At 37.1% G+C, this 21,465-nt stretch overlaps 4 protein-coding genes across 5 annotated transcripts; 3 read left to right on the top strand and 1 right to left on the bottom strand.

Annotated features, from left to right (window-relative positions):
- Positions 1-2,751: 2,751 nt before the first annotated feature.
- On the top strand, positions 2,752-6,750 carry LOC105959303 (Leucine-rich receptor-like protein kinase family protein). The gene is made up of 2 exons (XM_012983368.2): positions 2,752-5,976; positions 6,082-6,750. The coding sequence occupies exons 1-2, from the start codon at positions 3,405-3,407 to the stop codon at positions 6,471-6,473; spliced, it is 2,964 nt and encodes a 987-aa protein (XP_012838822.2). The 5' UTR covers positions 2,752-3,404; the 3' UTR covers positions 6,474-6,750.
- Positions 6,751-8,840: 2,090 nt separating this feature from the next.
- Positions 8,841-11,694, top strand: LOC105959302 (E3 ubiquitin-protein ligase RSL1). Of its 2 annotated transcripts, XM_012983366.2 has the most exons (3): positions 8,841-9,546; positions 9,852-9,953; positions 10,549-11,694. In XM_012983366.2, exons 1-3 carry the CDS (start codon positions 9,186-9,188, stop codon positions 11,355-11,357), a joined length of 1,272 nt encoding a protein of 423 aa, XP_012838820.2. In that variant the 5' UTR covers positions 8,841-9,185; the 3' UTR covers positions 11,358-11,694. The 2 variants fall into 2 exon arrangements, with proteins under 2 accessions (XP_012838820.2, XP_088669969.1); XM_088813843.1 differs by lacking the exon at positions 9,852-9,953 and having other exon boundaries at positions 9,137-9,546.
- A 2,820-nt stretch (positions 11,695-14,514) lies between these two features.
- On the bottom strand, positions 14,515-15,336 carry LOC148765486 (PKS-NRPS hybrid synthetase cheA-like). The gene has a single exon (XM_088812824.1). It carries the CDS (start codon positions 15,334-15,336, stop codon positions 14,515-14,517), a length of 822 nt encoding a protein of 273 aa, XP_088668950.1.
- Positions 15,337-17,193: 1,857 nt separating this feature from the next.
- XIP1 (Leucine-rich repeat transmembrane protein kinase family protein) lies at positions 17,194-20,702 on the top strand. Its single transcript, XM_012983365.2, has 2 exons — positions 17,194-19,886; positions 20,149-20,702. Exons 1-2 carry the CDS (start codon positions 17,360-17,362, stop codon positions 20,547-20,549), a joined length of 2,928 nt encoding a protein of 975 aa, XP_012838819.2. The 5' UTR covers positions 17,194-17,359; the 3' UTR covers positions 20,550-20,702.
- The last annotated feature ends 763 nt before the right edge of the window (positions 20,703-21,465 follow it).

Raw genomic sequence — 21,465 nt, 5'->3', positions numbered from 1 at the left:
GGAATAAAAATGAATGGAATGGCTAATATGATCATGTGTAAATCAAAGGCGTGAATCTTTTGGTACATTTTACCAATTTAACATCTATAAGATTGTAAAGTATGTTCTAATTATCAAATATATTGGAGATATGTAGGACCGGTAATTGAGCCGGGACTATCCGAAGCCCGATAGTTCGGCCTGATTTTATTTGACGCGAGCCCGATTAAAATAAATCGTGTGGAGATATTGGGCTAAAATGCATACTGGGCCTTGGCCTATATATTTTTTTTCAGCCTTTTGAAATCAAGTTGGAAAATAAATGAAGAAAGAGTATAAAAGAGATTGTGGGGTTATTAGTAGCCCAAATTCCTTTTTTTTTTCTTTCCTTTTATACTAATTGATTTTGGCCCAACGGATTCGTTTTCAGCTCGTCGGCCCGACGTTGCCAAATTACTAATTAGCCCCCGTATGATGCATTAATTATTATTTATTCAATATTACAACCATTACTCCTAAAGTATCTTAAATTATTATAAATAGCACTCCACAAAAAAAAAAAAAAAAAAAAAAGGAGATTTATTATAAATGGTATTTTGATTATAATTTATATCTTTGGCTATGCAATTATTCTTTAGCACTTATTTCCTCCACTATTTTTTATTTTTATTTTTTTAATATGGTCAATTCCTCTAAGTAGCTAGGTGCAATAAATAATGGTATTATATGGATAATAGTATAAAGTAAATGATAGATACTAATGTTATACTTTAGAAGACATTGGATTTTACTTTTCTTCCTCATTTTTCAGTTCAGTGCTCCACTAAACTGCATATAAGCTATAACAGTAATTAGTGAACATATTAAATTAGTTTATTTTTTAGTCATCTAGATAAATTATTGGACTAAGATTAACATTGACTTCTTGTACTTATGCATTGACTGTGGAATTCAAAAAGTCTTTTTTAGTTTTTTTAAGCAGCCTTGAGCTTTAAAAATATAATAATTGGAAAATATACACCTTCAATTATTTTTTAAATGCTATTGGAAAATACATACATATATAATAAACACCAGTTGTTTTTTAAACCTCTTTATGTGATTTTTTTTTTAAATATGTGTATTGATTTTCAGGAAAAAAAAAATGTAATAAGACTAAGTTGCCCTTCCAACTAATTTTCTTTTTACTGATGATGAGTTTTGAATACAGCTACCAATGGAAGTGACTAAGTAGACTGCAATAATTAATGAACCAAGAAGAATTTCAAAGATATGAAGCACTAATTTCTCTTTTGAGATTTTATATAATGCTGAACAAATTTAGGTGTATGAAGATTTGTGGGGTTAAATTCAAACAAATTGTTCTTCGTTTATTGACCAAGTAATTATTGCTTTTCACCACCTCAATTAGAAAATTAAGGGCAAATTACGGCCAGACCCCTGAGGTACGGTCAAATTACAAAAACCCTCTTATGTTTGGGTAATTACAGTCAGCCTCTCAATTATATATTATTTTATGAAAAGACACCTCCATAGGTAAATTTATGGATGTTAATTAAGTAAAAGCGAACCGAAATTTCGGTACGCCAACATTTTATACTATTTACGAAACTAAATATACGATTTGGTTTAGTAGATAATTAAATTACATAAATTTTATGTGAACACATTTAAAATGAGGGAATGGTTGCAATTACCCAAACAAAAAGTGTTTTTCATAATTTGGTCAAAGTTGTGGTGACAATAATTTGCTGAAACATTAATTAATTATTTTACTGCTGGGGGTGGGGGTGGGGTGGTCCTTCCTGCGTTATGATTGGTGCAGAATTAATTCAGATATAAATGATTTCACACGTTGGGTTATTGGAGTTTGGGTAAGAAATGATTGGTGATTAGTAAAAGTTAGATTGTCTGTCGGGAAACAGCTTATCACTATATTCACTACAGCTCACATTCGTATCGACACCACCGAGCGTGCAAGCACGCGCCCTTTTTCCAGTAAATGCCAAAACTTTTAATAGTATAAATTAATAATTAATCAAATTTCTAATAAGATTTTTAATTATTAAACTAATTTATATTTCACTATTCCAGCCAAACTTGAAGTTACATGACACTGAAACACAACTGATTTTCACATGTAGCCATGTTAACCCATCAATATGTTTGATCATAATTTATAACCATACTTTGTAATAATATCCGTGCAAAAATCATCTTCCATCTCCTATTGGCATTCATATTCACAAACTTTATGTATCACCATTTTTTAATTCTTGGTTTATGCAAAAAATTTGCAATTTGTGGAAATTGGTATTAGCTTCCGTATCAGACACAACTGACAACGTTTTCTTCTATTTTCATCTCATTTTTATTCTTTCTCGAAAATGATTTTTTATATGGTAGAACCTCTCATGCAGACATGATTTGATTGCTGCAATAATTATTTTTTTTTCTAAAAATCAAAGAAACACACCTATTTTTTTCAAATTATGCTTCTAAAATATATTTTTTTCCCAATAGATGCGAAATTGATTTAACTATTACAATGTATTTTGTCTCATCTCAAATTAATTTAATTCTGATCAAATTATTTCTTCGATACATATTTTCCCAAAGAAAAATAAAAATAAGTCTCAAAACGTCTATTGGACCAGACAATGGAACTACGATTTATATATTTATTTGGCCATGGGCCCAATTCAGAAGTTATTACTATAAAAGTTCAATCACCTTCAAATAAGGTTCGGGTCCGATAAATTGATATCGACTAATCAAGGAACTATGAGTAAAAAACGAATCAAAACATTATTATTATATATTTCTTTTCAACTCACATTCGCATTAATACAACGAAGCCATTAGCCTTCTATGTCGATCATAATTTCCAATTTTGTTTTATTTGGAAAATAAAAAATAATAAAAAAATAAAAAATAAAAAATATGAGGAGAGAGACACACGTGAAATTTGATGTGAGAGAGGAAAGTCAAAGTGGGCGGCTATTGATTGCAGTAACAGACACTGTTTACACCAACCATCACTTTCTCTCTCTAAACCCCATGACCACGATACATTATGGCTACATTATCTGCACTTTCTACTTCTATACATTTTCACAAAATCTTTTTAATTACAAATCTCCTTTAATTACCCCATTTCTATGAAATAAATTATTCCCGCAAATTTTTTTTTTACGTGTTGGATCACAAGTGCCACGTGTCCAATTCTCATAATAATATTAAACAAATCCGAAAAAAAAAATGGAAACCAATCATTGTCCATTAGAAAATGATACAGAGCAAAGTGTGAACGAGGAAGTGTGATAAAAAGGTGGCACTCTCTTTAGTCTTCTTTACACGCACGTCTTCAACGCAAGAGAACTAATTAAAAATAAATTCCTCCACCAGTCTAACCACCGTCGTACATGGCGGCGGCCATCGTTCTCCGGTGGGATTTCCACCTCCTCCTCTTCTCCCTCCTCTGCCTCCTCTCCTTCGCGGCCGCCTCCGATGATGAGGTTCAAGCGCTTCTGTCCATTAAAACCGCTTTTCAGAATTCCAACACTAGAATATTCGATTCCTGGGAATCTGAAACCCTAGCCTGCAACTTTCCAGGAATCACCTGCGATTCCAATGGATATGTTAAAGAAATTGATCTCTCGAATCAGAATCTCACTGGTTCGCTTCCTTTGAGCTCTATTTGCCAGCTTAATTCGTTGGAAAAGCTGTCGCTAGGGTTCAACAATCTCTCCGGCGGTGTTGGTCGAGATTTGGGGAATTGCTTTTCGCTGAAGTACCTTGATTTGGGGAACAACTTTTTCACCGGATTGTTTCCAGATATATCTGCAATGAGTGGGCTGGTTTCTCTGTACGCGAATTGCAGCGGATTTTCTGGAACTTTTCCGTGGAATTCTCTTCGAAACATGACGAATCTGCAAGTGCTGAGCCTCGGCGACAATCCCTTCGATCGGACGCCGTTTCCGCCGGTGATTCTGAATCTGACGAAGCTGAATTGGCTCTATTTGTCGAATTGCAGCATTGAAGGGAAAATCCCCGACGAAATTGGGAATCTGGTTGAGCTGATTGATTTGGAGTTGTCGCAGAATTACATCACCGGCGAGATTCCGGCGGGAATCACCAAGCTCAACAAACTGTGGCAACTCGAGCTTTATTGGAATGATTTGACGGGGGAATTGCCTTTTGGATTACGAAACTTAACTAATCTCGAGTTTTTCGATGCTTCGACGAATCGTCTCAGTGGAAATCTGTCCGAAATCGGATTTTTGAATAAGCTGAAAAGTTTGCAGCTTTTCGAGAACAGCTTCTCCGGCGAAGTCCCTGCTGAGATGGGGGATTTCAAAAATCTGGTGAACTTGTCGCTTTACATGAATAAGCTGACAGGTCAGCTTCCCCAAAAGCTGGGCTCCTGGGCGGATTTCCATTTTGTCGACGTGTCGGAGAATTCTTTCACCGGAGCAATTCCACCGGAAATGTGCAAGAGAGGAACAATGACGAAGCTCCTCATGCTGCAAAACAATTTCACAGGGGAAATTCCTGACACTTACGCGACCTGCACCACACTGATTCGGTTCCGGGTCAATAAAAACGGGCTAACGGGTCGGGTTCCGGGCGGGTTATGGGGCCTCCCGAACGCAGAAATCATCGATGTTGCGGATAACGACTTGGAAGGGCCCATTACTTCCGATGTTGGGAAAGCCAAGTCTTTAGCAGAGCTTTTTCTCGCCAACAACAGGCTTTCCGGTGAGCTGCCGCCGGAGATTTCAGACGCTTCTTCCTTGGTGTCGATCGACTTGAGCAACAACCAGTTCTCCGGCGAAATTCCGGCCACAATTGGTGAGCTCCGGCAGCTCAGCCGGATTCAATTGCAGGGGAACAAATTCTCCGGTCCGATACCGGATTCATTAGGCTCCTGCCGCTCGATCAACGATATCGACATGGCCGCCAACACACTGTCCGGCCAAATTCCGGCTTCCCTCGGGAAACTACCGACTCTCAATTTCTTAAACCTGTCCAAAAATCAACTCTCCGGTCCAATTCCAGATACTCTGTCCTCACTGAGACTAAATCTTCTTGATCTCTCCTACAATAGATTGTCCGGTGCTATACCAACCTCCCTCTTATCCGAGGCCAATAACGGTAGCTTCACCGGCAACGGCAACCTTTGCAGCGAAAAGGTTGCCGGATTCCGGCGATGTTCGCTGGATTCCGGCATGTCGAAGAACCTCCGGATGGTTCTGTTCTGCCTCACGGTGGCAACCCTAGCGATGTTAGCCTCGATCGCGGGATTCTATTACTTGAAGAAGAAGGAAGGCCGAGGTGGCGAACGCTCGTTGAAGGAGGATTCGTGGGATTTGAAGTCGTTCCATTTGATCACTTTCACTGAAGACGAGATTCTTGATTCCATAAAGCAGGAGAATCTAATAGGGAGAGGAGGCTCGGGGAATGTTTACCGAGCAGTGGTTTCCAACGGGAAAGAGCTGGCGGTGAAGCACATTTGGCACTCCGGCGACTGCGGAGATGGTCGGAAAAAGATCAATGGCTCGACTCCAATCTTGTCCAGGCGTGGGTCGTCAAAGTCTTGCGAATTCGAAGCAGAGGTGCAAACGTTGAGTTCGATAAGGCACATCAATGTGGTGAAGTTGTACTGCAGTATAAGCAGTGAGGACTCAAGTTTGTTGGTTTACGAGTATATGCCAAACGGGAGTTTGTGGGATCGATTGCATATTTGCAAGAAATTGGTGCTCGACTGGGAGAGTCGGTACGAAATTGCACTCGGCGCGGCTAAAGGGTTGGAGTACCTACACCACGGGTGCGATAGACCCGTGATCCACCGTGACGTTAAATCAAGCAACATTTTATTGGACGAACATCTGAAACCCACGATTGCCGATTTTGGATTAGCGAAAATCATTCAAGCCAATTCGACTACAGAGTCAACTCAAATCATTGCAGGAACACATGGGTACATTGCCCCAGGTAAAAAAGTTAATTACAAAAAATTGATTATTATCGATTGCAGTGCAGTACCGACGGTTCAAGTTTGTTTGAATTTTTATTGACGTTTTGAGTGACTTTTTGCAGAATATGGATACACTTGTAAAGTGAATGAAAAGAGCGATCTTTACAGCTTCGGAGTCGTACTAATGGAGCTTGTGACGGGGAAGAAGCCGATCGAGGCGGAGTTTGGGGAAAATAAGGATATAGTTGATTGGGTGTGTGGGAAATTGAAGACAAAAGAGAGTGTAATAAGCATAGTGGATTTAGCAATTCCAGAGTTTTATAGAGAAAATGCTATCAAAGTATTGAAAGTGGCTATTCTTTGCACAGCTAGGCTTCCTACTTTGAGGCCTACTATGAGGACTGTTGTGCAAATGCTTGAAGAAGCTCAGCCTTATCAGTTGGTTAGCATTGTTGTTAGTAAAGATGGCGGCGGTGGAAAGAAAAACGAGTCCTTCGACAATGAGAAATTGTGATTCGACCCCAACTTTGTTTGCAGTAGCGGTGATTCGCCGCCCCCCCACCCCACCGGAAATTTGAACTCACGTCGCGGAAAAGTTTGCGATTTCGTTTGTATAGTTTACTTAATGGAATAGTATGTAATGTAGTGATTTGGTGAAGAAAATTTCAATTTTGTAACGTTATGTAAGTTTAGGAAAATAATTGTGTGATGTAATATATATGTAGTAAGTAATTATGGAGTATGTAGTACTGTAATTTTCATTAGTAAGACAAATTGCAATGCGGTGAAAAGACGAGGGTGTTTGAGATAAATATATAAAAAAATATTTGAATTTTTTTATTTTTTTTCCTTTAACAATCAATTACAACACTATTTTCCTCTTCTTATAATTTAACATAACTAATTCAACAATATTGAAATAAAAAATAAAAAAATAAAATATTGCAAGCCATGTATGGTGAAAGCGTACCGAATAGAAACAAGGACTTAAATGAGGAAAATAAGTTCATTTTGGTCCCCCGGCAAATAATCAACAATTGACCGAACTAGAATATAAAATTTAATTACATAGAAATCAAATCAAATAATATGGCTTCATTTATGGCATTAGCTGTCATATAATAATTTCTACTTATAACTTATTATAAGTACACACCTAAAATTCAAAATACTACTTCCATTAAGATTTATTACCCTACATGAACATGGAATGTAGCATACAAATACATTATCTTTGATGAATCATTGACACTTCATAGTCTTTAAATGATTCTATTATTAATTAGCTGTAATTAATTGGTTGTTGCTGATTGCTATTTATAACGTAATTAATGGAACTCTATTAATTATTATTTTTAATCTAGAAATTAAAAGGAGTTGGCAATATTTTTGAGATGTTGTACATTTATTTGCTTTGTTTTAGAAGGTGGATTTTATTTGAAGGCTTCAATTCAAAAGCGGCCATCTTATTTATGCAGCGTAGTAATAATTAATCAGTTGTTGCTTTTGAGTTCATAATCATATTCTCATCCAAATTATAGAGAAAGTCAATGGTCAGTCAACTATCAAATTTCTACAAACTTACTAGGTTAATTTTACTTTACACTTTTAAATATTTTATTTTAGCACTTTGCATACTAAAATATAATAAATAAGCACACTTGAAACACAATAATCATTCATAGTGTACTCTGAATTGAAATTGGGGTGCATTGTGCATAATTTATTTATTTTTAGAGCGCAAATTGCAATTAATTATTTTTTAGGGGTGCAAATTGCCAAAATACAATATATTTATTTTACTAGTGTTTTATAAAGAACGAGAAAGGTACTTTTTAAATACTTTTTTAAAGTGTACACAAAAGCCTGTTAACCAAATTGCTGATTTAAATTAGCAATAGAATAACGAAACATAAACTATCACGCCAACTTAATGAAGGAAAATGACAATAAAATTATTCCCGATTATTTACATATATTTGTCACTTTTATTTAATGCCACGTAAGTTATTTCACCCTGCTGCTTTTGATTTAATTTTATTTATAAAATCTGATTTTTATTGTCAACTCTCATTTTAATTTTTTTGTTAAGACAATAAATTGTGAATTTACATTTAAAAATGACCCTCAAGATTTTGACTTAGTGTTGTATTAATCTATTTCTTGTATGAGAGGTTAGAATTTCAAATGTCTCTAAATACTTTTGTGTAATGAGTCCAAGAGATAAATCCAAACATTAGATAGATCAAAAACTTCCTTATTAAAATATTAATTAATTTTCCTAATTAATTTGCCTTATAGTTTACGCCAAAGCCAAAAGCTTGTACCCAATTGCTGTAAATACTAAAAAATATTAAATACTAAAAAAATAAAATTAAGTCTTTCCTATGTTTTAATTATTTTTTTTATTTTTGTAGCACTGGTCAAAGACTTTCTGCCCCCAAGTCAATTTGAATTATGAAGTACCAAGATTAATTATAATGACCTAACCGAATAAATCATTGGTGGAAAAGAAAAGTTATAAAAGAAATTTCTTTTGATAATTACGATCATTCCTCAATTATGTATTATTTTATACGTTTATTTTTACAGTGTTAAATTTATCTACTGAATGCAAAAAAAATTCCTAAGTAAATACATAATTGAGGAGAGTAGTTATAATTATCTAAATAGAATGGTTTTTTTTTCGTAATTTGATTTTACCTATAAAATGACCGAATTTGCCCAAATTTAATGGGAAAAAAGATTGAACACCTTATAATAATTTATATATATATATATATGTACAAATCAAAATATTATTTATTTTCTTAATTAATCGTCTACCTAGGCTTACGCCAAAGACAAAAGAGGTCAATTATCATTTGGGGCAAAAGAAATTGTCAAAGTCTAGGAAAATTAGTATAAAATAAATCTCTTTTGAGTTTTGAAGCCATTTAATGGTTCTCAAATGTGCTCATATAAACATATTATAAATTTTATTAATTCTTTACTAAGAAACTTTGAATATTTATTTATTTCAAAAATACTGATATTACACGTTAGCTACAAATATCATATATATTTGACTTTACATGATAATAAATAAATAAAAAAAAATCGTATGTGGTTTTCCTTAATTATAAATTATAAATTTCCAAATTAGATAATCTGTTCATAAAAAAAAAAGAAAAAAATTTAAATATAAAAGGAGTTTATTAGTACTGCTTTATGCTGCATACTTCTAATGAAAATTGTTTTTAATCAATCCGTCCAAACTATGATTGCGGCGGCGAAACGGCCATTCGCCGCCGTCAATTGGCCGCCGGCCGTAAAATTCCCGGCGAATTTCGAGGCTTTTATCACTGTTTGCCGCCAGATTTCAACCCTAGTCTGGTTAGAGTACGCCGTGTCAATAATTTCATTTATTCTCTACTCTACTGGTACCTTTATCGCCGTCACTGTACCTGCATGGGTGTTTTCATACTCCACCAGGAAGAAGAAATTCGATAAACCTGTTATCCCTGCCGCGGCTCAATTTGTGGCTGAGATCAACGGAGAGTCGTCGGATGAGGCGAGGATTGATTTACAACCCTTGGCTGAAGATGGTAAAATTCTGACCTTGTTTTTCCTTCATTTTGTGGTGTGTATCTATCTGTATCGTCGTTTTTGGGGGAATAACTGTGTGGCAAATTCGAATTTCTCAGCATGATTATTTAATACGTGTTCTCTGTTTCGTTGTCTTCTCAATTATTAATTATTAGGGAAAAAAAAATTGAACTGCAGAGATGGTTTGGGGATTTTCGACTTGTTCTACTGAATTTAGTAGTGGTGTACTGGTGTTCTTATGATTTTTTTCTATTTTTAGTACATGAATTGCCATTTGTTGATTCTCTGTTTATGATTTATCCAGATCAGAAACCTGTTATCCCTGCCTCGGCTCAATTTGTGGCTGAGATCAACGGAGAGTCGTCGGATGAGGAGGGGATTGATTTACAACCCTTGGCTGAAGATGGTAAAATTTTGACCTTTTTTTCCCTTCAATTTTGTGGTGTGTATCTATCTGTATCGTCGTTTTTGGGGGAATAATTGTGTGGCAAATTTGAATTTCTCAGCATAATTATTTAATACTTGTTCTCTGTTTTCGTTGTCTTCTCAATTATTAATTATTAGGAAATAAAATTGAACTGCAGAGAGGGTTTGGGGATTTTCGACTTGTTCTACTGAATTTAGTAGTGGTGTTCTTATGATTTTTTTTCTTTTTTTTAGTACATGAATTGCCATTTGTTGATTCTCTGTTTATGGTTTATCCAGATCAGAAACCTAGTATATACAGATCAATAAAATTTTGACTATATCTGTGTGTGGTGAATTTTATCCACCATAGCTTGCTGCCGAAAAGGGTTTTCTGTTTTCGAATTTTTTGGTTCGAAAATCCTCGTTGGCGTAATAGTTTAGATCGGATTTGATCGAGATTCGATTCTAGTTAGTTAAAATATTTGAGGGTTTTCTCTTAATTTATAGTGATTTCAAGACAATTTTTTGTTCTCTATGTCTGGTTTGGAAACAAGGCAGCTCTAATTTCTTATGTTCAATTTATTTTTCGACAGAATTATCTCGACAGATCTCACACGAAACAGTGGCACCACCCGATGACGAACTTACAAACTACGACGCAGAGGAAATCCATTTACAAGAAACGGCACTAGCTTCCATTTTACCTTCACCCTCGTTTCTTCTAGAAGAAGAACCTATCATCGAGACTTCTACTAGAAGCTTCTGCGAGATTTGCTTTGAGGTAAAAGCCAGCTCGCAGATGTTCGAAAACGACAGGTGCCCCCACTCCTTCTGCTACGAATGCACAATCAGCCACATTATTTCGAAGATCCAAGACAAAGTCAATGAGATACCCTGCCCGGCCATAAAATGTAAGGCCGTCCTAAATTCCGACTCCTGTCGGCAAATTATCCCACAAAAAGCCCTGGTCCAGTGGGACGAGATCCACTGCATGTCTCTTATCCTGGACTCTCAGAAGCTCTACTGCCCGTTTCTTGATTGTTCGGTTTTGTTCGTGAACGAGTTGGGTGGGGTTTTAGGTGAGATTGAATGCCTCGTCTGTAAGAGGAGGTTTTGTGGGGAGTGTATGGTTGTTTGGCATTCAGATTTTACGTGTAAGGAGTTTCAAAAGGTGTGCGCGAAAAAGGGCGGGAAATCGGATAAGATTGTGAAGATGCTTGCGAAGAAGAGGAAATGGCAGAAATGCCCCAAGTGCAAGATGTATGTTGAGAAGGCTGAGGGGTGTTTGCATATTACTTGTAGGTGTAAGTATGAATTTTGCTACAGGTGTGGCTCTAAGTGGTCCGAATCCGAATCGCACGGGAATTGCAAGCAGAAGTCGCGATGTTGTATTTTCTTTTAATATTACAGTATCGTAAGCTCTCCGGTGAAGATCTCCGTTCGTTTTTTCGCTACACACGTATGGATGTGTTTGTGTGTTTGTGTGTGTAAATGGAAGGGGTCTAGGATATTGCATTGTATATATGTATATAGTTTTTTTTTTAAACTCTGATTTAGGAAATAAATTGAATATAGCTAGTGAGGTAAATGGTATATAATCATTTTTTATGATTATTATTATTATTTTTTTAAATCAGGGCTGTATGTTTTGATTGTTGTACAAAATATGTTTTGTAAGGTGGTGTTAGTGTGATGAAATAAATTATGGGGCAACTATTTTAAATCCCAACGTTTGCTTACTTGAATACTACCAAGTTTAAAACTAAAATTGAGTACATATTTATCAGTTTTTTCTTACTTTAATACCAAAATAAAAAAAAATTACAAAAACATCATTTATACAAAATATCAATTATATCAAATTTTATTAGAAATTACCTATTCAAAAACCAAATAAAAAAAAGGGTAAATTACAAACACCCCCCTGAGGTATGGTCAAATTACAAAAAACCCCCTCTTGTTTGGATAATTACATCTACCCCCCTCAACTATGATTTTTTCTTACACATCCACCCTTATGGTGCCAAATTCAACATAATCATCTAGATTCCGTGAAATGTGCTCTAGTTTGTACTTGTTTTGTGTAAAAATACAGTTTCTGATGCACCAGAAACTAATATTTACAAGCTAAAACTCACATATTATGATCATCTTGATTCATAATGTAAAGTTTGAATGGGATAAAACGGGTACAAAAGTGATAATATACCATATAATCTCGAAGATTCCACTAAATTTGAGAAGTTGAGGGGGTAGTTGTAATTATCCAAACAAGAGGGGTGCTTTTGTAATTTAACCATACCTCAGGGGGTGTTTGTAATTTACCCTAAAAAAAAAAAGAAAAAAACCCTTTGTTGTAAAAAAAAACCTCCAACCCTCTCCAACCCTCGCCGCCGCCGCCGCCGACGCCGCCGCTGAACGCCGCCGAACGCCACCGTACGCCGCCGTCGCTTCTTCGTCCATTGTTATCAACCTGCCGCCGCTCGTTCCGGTTTCATCCAAGTAATACTTTTTTTCGAATTTTTTTTCTTTAATATTTACTTAGGATTTGATTGTTTGATATGGATAATTAGGATTTGATTGTTTTAGGTAGAAATGATCGTTAATTAGTAATGGGTGCATCTAATTTCAGTCGATTTGAGCATTGATTTGAGATTCGTGGGTTGGTTCTTCGTTAACAAATTTCGACTTGTATATGTCGATTTTTTCAAAATTTTCGACAGCTTGATGTCGAAAATTCATCAAGAATCGACATTGGAAATATTTGAATTGAATTTTTTATAATTCGACAGCACACTGTCGAATTTTGGTTGAACATTCGACAGCTAGCTGTCGAAAATTCAACCAAATTTCGACAGTGTGTTGTCGAATTATGTCTGTATAATTTTTATTATTATTATTATTATTATTATTATTATTATTATTATTTTTATTAATTTGTTTTCTTTCCTATTTTTATTTGTTTGTGTTTATATTATGTATTTTATTTGTTTGTTATTTTGCAGTGGAAGAACCACGTGAACCTCGTATACCTCCGACTGTCTCGAACCGTAAGAAGAGGAAGGAATTATCCGATAGAGGCAAGGGCAAGGCAATCACGACCAAGAAAAAGACCACGACCAAGAAGAAGTCTGGAGAGGGTTCTTCCTCAACGAATCCGGTGTCGGCTCTACCTTCGACTGTAGAAGTTGGTGATTCGAGCAACGAACCGGTCCGAGGTCCCGAGATACCGGAATTGTACACAAATTTTGATAAGCACATTGCTTATCAAATTGTGAACGGAGGTCCAGAGCGTTCGGAGCGCGGCTCAGAATTTCGAATTCGAAATCACACAGGAACTTTGAAAGGTTGGGTGCCGGCGCCGTTTATTACAGAGGTAGTACAAAGAGTTGGATTAATGTCAGTTGTACGAGCATCGTACAACACTATGGACGGCCATCTACTTAGAGCCTTCATAGAGAGATGGCAGCCAGCTACCAACACATTTCATTTACCTGTTGGAGAGATGACCATCACACTTGATGATGTGAGTACGTTGGTCGGTTTGCCAGTTGTTGGGCGTACCATGTCTTGCGAGCGTCTGATCCGTGATTCCAAAACGAAGCCCAGTAGTTTGATGTTCGAGTTGCTGGGAGAGTACCCGGACGATGTAGACAAGAAGAAAGCGGTGAAGTTGGAATGGTTGAAGGCTAAATTTAGCAAAGTGACCATGAGAGACAGTGCGGAGAAGAGGACATACGCCATTCGGGCGTATTTGTTATTTTTGCTCGGGTGTACTATACTGTGCGACAAGACAGACAACATGGTAAGCGTGGAGTATCTAAATCTCGTCTCTGATTTGGATCGGATCGGCGAGTATGCTTGGGGAACTGCATGTCTTTGCCGGTTGTACGATGAGTTTTCGTCAGCCTCACAAAAATCAACGAACTCGATGGCTGGCTGGCTGACGCTCTTTCAATCATGGATTTACGAGCACTTTCCTTATTTGGCGGGTGGCACATTGAAGACGGAATTCGAGGGGCCATTAGCGAGCCGATGGGAGCCTCAGTCAAAGACTACTTCAACGCCTGAACGAGCGTCGTACATGCGATCTCGATTAGATGATTTGATCCCCGATCAGGTAAAATACCAGTTCAATAATTTGTTATTACTACTTAAGTAGGTTTTTAAATCTAATTTTTTATTTATTTTACTAGGTTTTATGGTCACCGTATTATAAGGCTATTCGTGATCGTTTTCCGATGCCAAATTATGCTTGGTTTAGTGGGATGATATGTTGCATGGACCACTTCGAGGCATATCATCCGGACAGAGTGTTGAGGCAGTTCAACCGGGTGCAAATTATTCCAGATCGTGTATACATGTCAAAAGATATGTACAAAGCTCTAGTTAACAAAGGTCGATCAGTCCAGAACTCAATATTCGTTGCGGAAGGCGAACGTTTCTCTGATCGGTGGGAGGAGTATTGTCTGGACGATGAGTCGATGTCTGTTGAAGTTGAACTCGGGGAGGCGGATACTTCGCCGGACTACATGAATTGGTTCCGACCCAGATGCATGTTACAACTCAGTATGCATGGAGCCCATCCACCTCGACCCCAGGCGGATCGACCTCGACCACGTGAAGCTCGTCCAGGGGGTGGTACCGATAAGGAGGTCCAACTTTCCGTCTTTTCGTGATTCAAAGTATGCAAAGGCAATTGAGAACGTCTTGTTGGTACAAGTAAAACCCACAATCTCAAGAAATGGGAGTCCGTAACGATTGGTCTTGTACGTGCAATCGATGACGAATACGTACGGATACGACTGTGCCAACTTAATGCATTTGGGGTGGATCCACAACAAGTCAGTAATCGCATTCAACTCGTTCGATCTATGGTACGAGAGGTATTCATCTTCTTTCAACTTGACGAACAATGATTGCAATTGAGATCTCCCATCCAATTCACTAAAATTTAACTTAAAGATAGTATTGTAAACTGTCTTCATACCAGTCACATTAGACGGGTCCTTTTCCATCAATGCTCTTAGAATTGCCATTGGTTTCACCATTGCTTTCTTCATAGTGTGAACAAAGGAAACCTGCTCATTTGATAATCTTCCAGCATAAGAGTGTTCGTGCAAGTTTTCAAATAAGTTGTGGTTGTGAATACCACTATAAACATCCAATTTCCACTCAGTCTTTTCATCATCCTTGTGTTCTTTTGTCCCCTTCAATTTAAACGGACAATTGCATTTCTTTGAACCGGTGCTCTTTTTTCCCGGTCTTTGATCATCTTCACCTGGTACCTTCCTGCCAACATAATGGCCCCCACGCTCACAACGAACAATCACATACGGTGTCCTACGTTCTCTATCCCCGTCACTCGAACCCGCAATCATTAACATAATTCCAATTCTTTTACATACTTCACGTACCCATGCCAATAAAGCTTCTTTTGTTGGGAATTTTTCTAACGTGGTAAATGAATGGGTGCAATCGATCTACACAAAAGTGTCGAAAATATAAGACAACTAAATTTGCAACAGGAACAAAATCGACACCTAAGTGTCGAAGATATGGGTCATTTTCGACACTTAGGTGTCGAAAATTGTATCAAAATTCGACACTTAGGTGTCGAAACTGAATAAAATATGAATTGTTATGTTTTTCGACACATACATGTCGAAAAATAAGAGTATTTTTGACCTGTATGTGTCGAAAATTGATGGCGAGTTTAAAAAAAAATCAAAATCGATGTTTTAGCTCAAAAAATACATGAATACATACTTTAATGGGTTCTCCTTGCTCGTAAACTACCATTCTATTGTCATTTGACGACATTCTGCAAGTTGTGTAAGGTTTTGATTTTTTTTGTTTTGAGGTTTTTTAGGAGGGTTTTTGGGGAGGGAGAAGAAGGAGGTGGAGGAGGTGAGGGGTTTGTGAGTGAGGAGGGAAATGTTTTTTTTAGGTTTTTGATTATTTGGTATTTAAAAAGAAAAATAGTATTTGTAATATTTTTTTGGTTTTAATTTTCATTAAAGGTATTAAAATAATTTACAATTAATTATTTATTTTTTATTTTTTTGGTATTCAAGTAAGCAAAAGTTGGGATTTGAAATAGTGATCCCATAACTTATATAATGCAGCTAATTACAATAAAAGGCCTAAACTGGGGCTTTCGAACAACATATGGGCGGTGTGGAATTAAGGTGGGCCCAGTAAAAACTATATCCCTCGAATTTAATTTGAAATTCAATTAACACTATTAATGTAACGAGATATATGTATTAACTAGTACTTCACCCGTGCATTGCACGGAGGTCAGTTTCAAAAATAAAAAATAAAAAACATAAAATAGATATGCGTCAAGGACTCTTGATCAAAGTGGCTAATTTGATTCGAATTGGAATTTATGGTAATTAATGGAATTTCAGTTAGTAGTTAATTAAACCACTTTTTAACTGGAAACTATTGACTTTACTTATCTTTTATGGGAAAGAAAAGATAATTAACTAACAGTAAATTGCACTGCTTCCATTGTCTACATACAATTTATCTACTATATAGGTTCGGTACATAATAGCTATAATGATTAGTTCATGAAAATATAATTAACTAATTATCATAAAAACCTACGATGGAGTTGAAGAGCCATTTCGTAATAATTCTTACATTTGGGATCATTATTCTGCATTGACTCTTGTAAAGCAAACAATTATTTCTTTAATAAATCGAATAATTATATGTTCTAGAAAAAAAAAAAAAAAGAGCATAAGGATAATATTTAAGATGGAATCAGATAATGGAATGAGATGCGATTTAAGGCAGCGTGTGAGTGATCACAACTAAATTATAATTAGCTCTCTTTAATCTTCGATCTAGCGTCGTCACGCATTCGTATTAAGAGTTTTCGCTGATGCGATTGTTATTTTAGAAAATTCACATCAGTCCATAGAAATATCAGACGAGTATTCCGTAAATAAACAAATAAAAAACATATATTAGATATAAAGTTGCTAAAAAAAATCATGATCTTATTGTGCAAAAGAATTTGAGTGGGGGAGAGGGTATAAAATTAAAGCCTCTTTAATTATGCAAAGATATGTATATGCACTTCTCTCTCATCTCACTCTCTCACAAAGTTAGTGCACCAAAGAACCTCACACACACACACACACACATATATATATATATATATATATATATATATATATATATATATATATATATATATATATATATATATATATATATATATATATATTATATATATAGCCCTTTGTAATCTTGGTTGTACTTTGCACCAAAAAAAACACAAAACAAAACAATTTTCTTTGTCTTCAATTTCTATATATACAAACACCATATATTGAAAAGTGTTTTCTTGAATTTCCAGGTTTAATTTATATACTATTGCCTTCAATGGCGGTTTTTTTCAAGAACCTGGTTTTCATCGTTGCTTTAGTGCTTACAGCTGCTTCTAATACTTCTTGCCAATCAAATAACTATCTAAGTAACCAGTTTCATGAGTTCTTTGATCTTATGAAGAACTTGTCGTCGGGAAATTCTCTCTCTAGATGGGGTTCCGACAAAGGTAACAACAACTACTGCAATTATTCCGGCATCGTCTGTGATGGCGGTGACCGGAGAAATATTGTAGAGCTCGATATCTCCGGCTGGTCTTTAACCGGGAAATTTCCCGACGAAATCTGCTCCTATTTTCCCGGCTTACGTGTCCTTCGTCTGGGCCACAACAGCTTCAATGGGGATCTGCCACGTGGCATCACCAACTGTTCTTCCTTGCAAGAACTGAACATGAGCTCCGTCTACTTCTCCGGCGAGCTCCCTGATTTCTCGCCCCTGAAATCCTCCCTGAGGATTCTCGATCTTTCGTACAACCGCTTCTCCGGCGAGTTTCCGATGTCGATCGTCAACCTCACGAATCTCGAGGTGCTGAACTTCAACGAGAACGGAGACTTCGATCTGTGGAAGCTTCCGGCGAATATTTCCAGGCTGACGAAGCTGAAGTCCATGGTTCTGACCACGTGCATGCTGCATGGCGAAATCCCGCCCTCCGTCGGAGAGATGACGTCACTCGTCGACCTGGAGCTGAGCGGGAACTACTTATCGGGTCGGGTCCCGAAAGAGCTGGGCCGGCTGAAGAACCTTCAGCAGCTCGAGCTTTACTACAACCTTCTAGAAGGCCCAATCCCCGACGAGATCGGAAACCTGACGGAGCTCCGGGATCTCGACATGTCCGTCAACAAATTCACCGGCGGAATCCCCGACTCCATCTGCCGCCTTCCCAAGCTGGAAGTCTTCCAGCTCTACAACAACAGCCTCGCCGGAGAAATCCCACGTGGCATCTCCGACTCAAAAACGCTGAACACTCTATCCTTATACGACAACATGCTTACGGGGGAGGTCCCACATGATCTCGGTAGATCGTCAACGATGGTGGCGCTTGACCTGTCGGAGAATTACCTCTCCGGCAAATTACCCGACGGGATCTGTAGCGGTGGTAAGCTTAATTACCTTCTTGTCCTTCAGAATTCCTTCTCCGGCGAAATACCCGGCAGCTACGCCGAGTGTAAGTCCCTTATCCGTTTTCGAGTCAGCAACAATAATTTGGCGGGAAACATACCGGCAGGTATATTCTCTCTTCCCCATGTTTCGATTATCGATGTGGGATACAACAACCTCACGGGGTCAATACCGAAGTCGATCGGAAGCGCGAAGAATTTATCGGAGGTGTTCATGCAGGGCAACAAGATTTCGGGTGTCATCCCTTTCGAAATCTCGCTTGCGATAAATTTAGTGAAAATCGATCTTAGCGATAACCTAATCTCCGGTCCGATTCCTTCCGAAATCGGGAATTTAAGATGGCTCAATCTCTTGTTGCTACAACGTAATAAGCTGAGTTCTTCGATCCCCGAGTCGCTGTCCTCACTTAAAAACCTCAACGTTCTTGATTTATCGGCCAATCGTTTGACCGGGAAAATCCCGTTTGGATTAACCGAATTGTTGCCTAATTCGTTGAATTTTTCGAATAATCAACTTTCGGGTCCGATTCCTCTTCCTTTCATTAAAGGTGGTTTGTTGGAGAGTTTTTCAGACAACCAAAACCTTTGTGTGCCGGTCTATATAGATTCTTCGTCGGGCCCGAAATTCCCAATTTGCCCTCAAACGTACAACAAGAAGAAACTGAACTGTGTTTGGTTGGTAGCGATTTCTGTTGGAATCTTGTTTGTTGGAGGTGTCCTGTTTTTGAAGAAATGGTTCAATAAAAACAGGGGATTTGCGGAAAACGAGGATTCCACATCATCCTCGTTTTTCTCGTACGATGTCAAGAGCTTCCACCGCATAAGCTTCGACCAACGAGAGATAATCGAGTCGTTGGTGGAGAAAAACATAGTGGGGTACGGTGGGTCTGGCACCGTGTACAAAATCGAGCTAAACAACGGAGAAGTCGTTGCAGTGAAGAAGCTGTGGAGCAGCCGGAATTCGAAGGAAGTGTCGGTTTTGGGGGGCGAGAAGGTCATTCTTGACAAGGGGTTGAAAACCGAGGTCGAAACTTTAGGGAGCATTCGGCACAAGAACATAGTGAAGCTGTATTGCTACTTCTCGAGCATCGATTGCAATTTGCTCGTCTACGAGTATATGCCGAACGGAAATCTTTGGGACGCGCTCCACCATGGAAAGATGGTACTCGATTGGCCGATCAGGCATCAAATCGCGCTAGGTGTCGCGCAGGGATTGGTCTATTTGCACCATGATTTAATGCCGCCGATTATACATAGAGATATCAAGTCCACGAACATTTTATTGGACATCGATTATCAACCGAAAGTTGCGGATTTCGGAATCGCGAAAGTTCTTCAAGCAAGAGGGTCGTCCAAAGATTCTTCTACCACCGTTATCGCGGGGACTTACGGCTATTTAGCACCGGGTAAATCTTCGTGTTTATTGCATTCAACACCCCTGTGTTTTCACTAATTGTTAAAAAAACTTAACATGTTATTTTATTGACAAAAATCCCCTTGTGATTGAATTGTTAAAAAATGCATAATTAGGGTTTTTTTTTTTTTTTGCTAATATTATTAATAGCACAAAATGTTTTTTTGGTAATTCGATATAACACATGCTATAAATCTTGTTACATTTGTATCACATTATTATTACATTCTTGATTTTTTGTTTTCTTTCGACAGAATACGCGTATTCATCAAAGGCGACAACGAGATGCGACGTGTACAGTTTCGGGGTGGTGCTAATGGAGCTTCTGACGGGGAAGAAACCGGTGGAGGCGGAGTTCGGCGAGAATAAAAACATAATATATTGGGTTTCGAGTAAGGTGGAGACTAAAGAAGGAGCAATTAATGTTTTGGATAAAAGATTGTTAGGAAATTACAAGGATGATATGATTAAGGTACTTCGAATCGCAATGCGGTGCACGTGCAAGAATCCAAATCTCCGGCCGACTATGAACGAGGTGGCGCAGCTGTTGATCGAGGCGGACCCGTGTAAATTCGACTGCTGCAAGTTTTCGGACAAGGCGAAATTGGAAGCAGGGGAGACCATGATCAAGATCAAAGATGGCAGTTTTGATTAAGTAGTAATTAAGTTATAATTATGTATAATTAGTAGATCAAGTTGATTGTCTTTTGTCTTTTCTTAATAAAAGTAGGAGCTAAAGCATATTGTAAATATTTGGGAATTTTGATCTATATGTATATATATAAATATAAAGGTGCTTTATATTCTACATGACTACATGTAATAATGTATGCATAAAATAATTGACACACAAAAAGGAAATAATTAAGTCTTTATTTAGCTTTATTGAAACATAGCTTGTTTTTATCCACTTTTAACTTGGCGAGAGGGTATCCAAATCCTATTTTTCTTTTTATTAATTTAGTTTAATTGCATGGAAGTGGGGTTTCTGATTCTGCAATTTGTGTATAATTTTATTGAGGGTCCTATTTTCTTTGCAAGATGCATTGGAAAAGAAGGAGAAGAATATCAAAGAAAAAGTGAAAAGAAAAAAGAAAAAAAAAAAAACTTATTGATGGGAGCATCTTTATCTCCATTTTGTGATGAGGACAACCAAAAAACATTACCCTACTTTGTTTTTCCCCTTATTTTTTATTCGATTCTTTCTTTTTTTTTTTCATATTAAGTGTCGTTTCATAGTTTCACCGCACAAATATTTTTTTTTTGCCAATTATATCTTTTATAATTACTCCCTTTATTTCATAATATCTGTCATTTTTTAGAAAAAAAAAGGACCATTTATTTCATATTATCAGTTATTTTAAATTTTCAACACTGTATTAGTTCTTGTGCAAAGCTAAAAGACGATCATTAAAGGAAAACGAGAGAATAATTAGCATTTGTCGCGAGAAAAATATCATTTAATAGCTTTCTTCATATCTGTGAAGGGTAATTTTGAGCTTTTCTATTTCATCGAATTCTTAATTTGTGTGCATCTGCCTTAAGCGAAAGTAAAAATGTTTTATTCCTCT

Source organism: Erythranthe guttata, chromosome 14 (assembly GCF_056151865.1).
Source record: "Erythranthe guttata isolate IM_541 chromosome 14, IM_541, whole genome shotgun sequence".
NCBI classification, from domain to species: domain Eukaryota; kingdom Viridiplantae; phylum Streptophyta; class Magnoliopsida; order Lamiales; family Phrymaceae; genus Erythranthe; species Erythranthe guttata.
Note: the sequence above shows the minus strand (reverse complement) of the source record. Positions and strands in the feature narration are given on the sequence as shown.

Bases quoted from the DNA above. Each gene is read 5' to 3' on its own strand.
- XIP1 (XM_012983365.2), top strand. From the start codon at position 17,360: ATGGCGGTTTTTTTCAAGAACCTGGTTTTCATCGTTGCTTTAGTGCTT. The intron at 19,887-20,148 runs GTAAATCTTCGT...TTCTTTCGACAG, and splicing joins TTACGGCTATTTAGCACCGG to AATACGCGTATTCATCAAAG.
- LOC148765486 (XM_088812824.1), bottom strand. From the start codon at position 15,336: ATGATTGCGGGTTCGAGTGACGGGGATAGAGAACGTAGGACACCGTAT.
- LOC105959302 (XM_012983366.2), top strand. From the start codon at position 9,186: ATGAAAATTGTTTTTAATCAATCCGTCCAAACTATGATTGCGGCGGCG. The intron at 9,547-9,851 runs GTAAAATTCTGA...TGATTTATCCAG, and splicing joins ACAACCCTTGGCTGAAGATG to ATCAGAAACCTGTTATCCCT. The intron at 9,954-10,548 runs GTAAAATTTTGA...ATTTTTCGACAG, and splicing joins ACAACCCTTGGCTGAAGATG to AATTATCTCGACAGATCTCA.
- LOC105959303 (XM_012983368.2), top strand. From the start codon at position 3,405: ATGGCGGCGGCCATCGTTCTCCGGTGGGATTTCCACCTCCTCCTCTTC. The intron at 5,977-6,081 runs GTAAAAAAGTTA...GACTTTTTGCAG, and splicing joins ACATGGGTACATTGCCCCAG to AATATGGATACACTTGTAAA.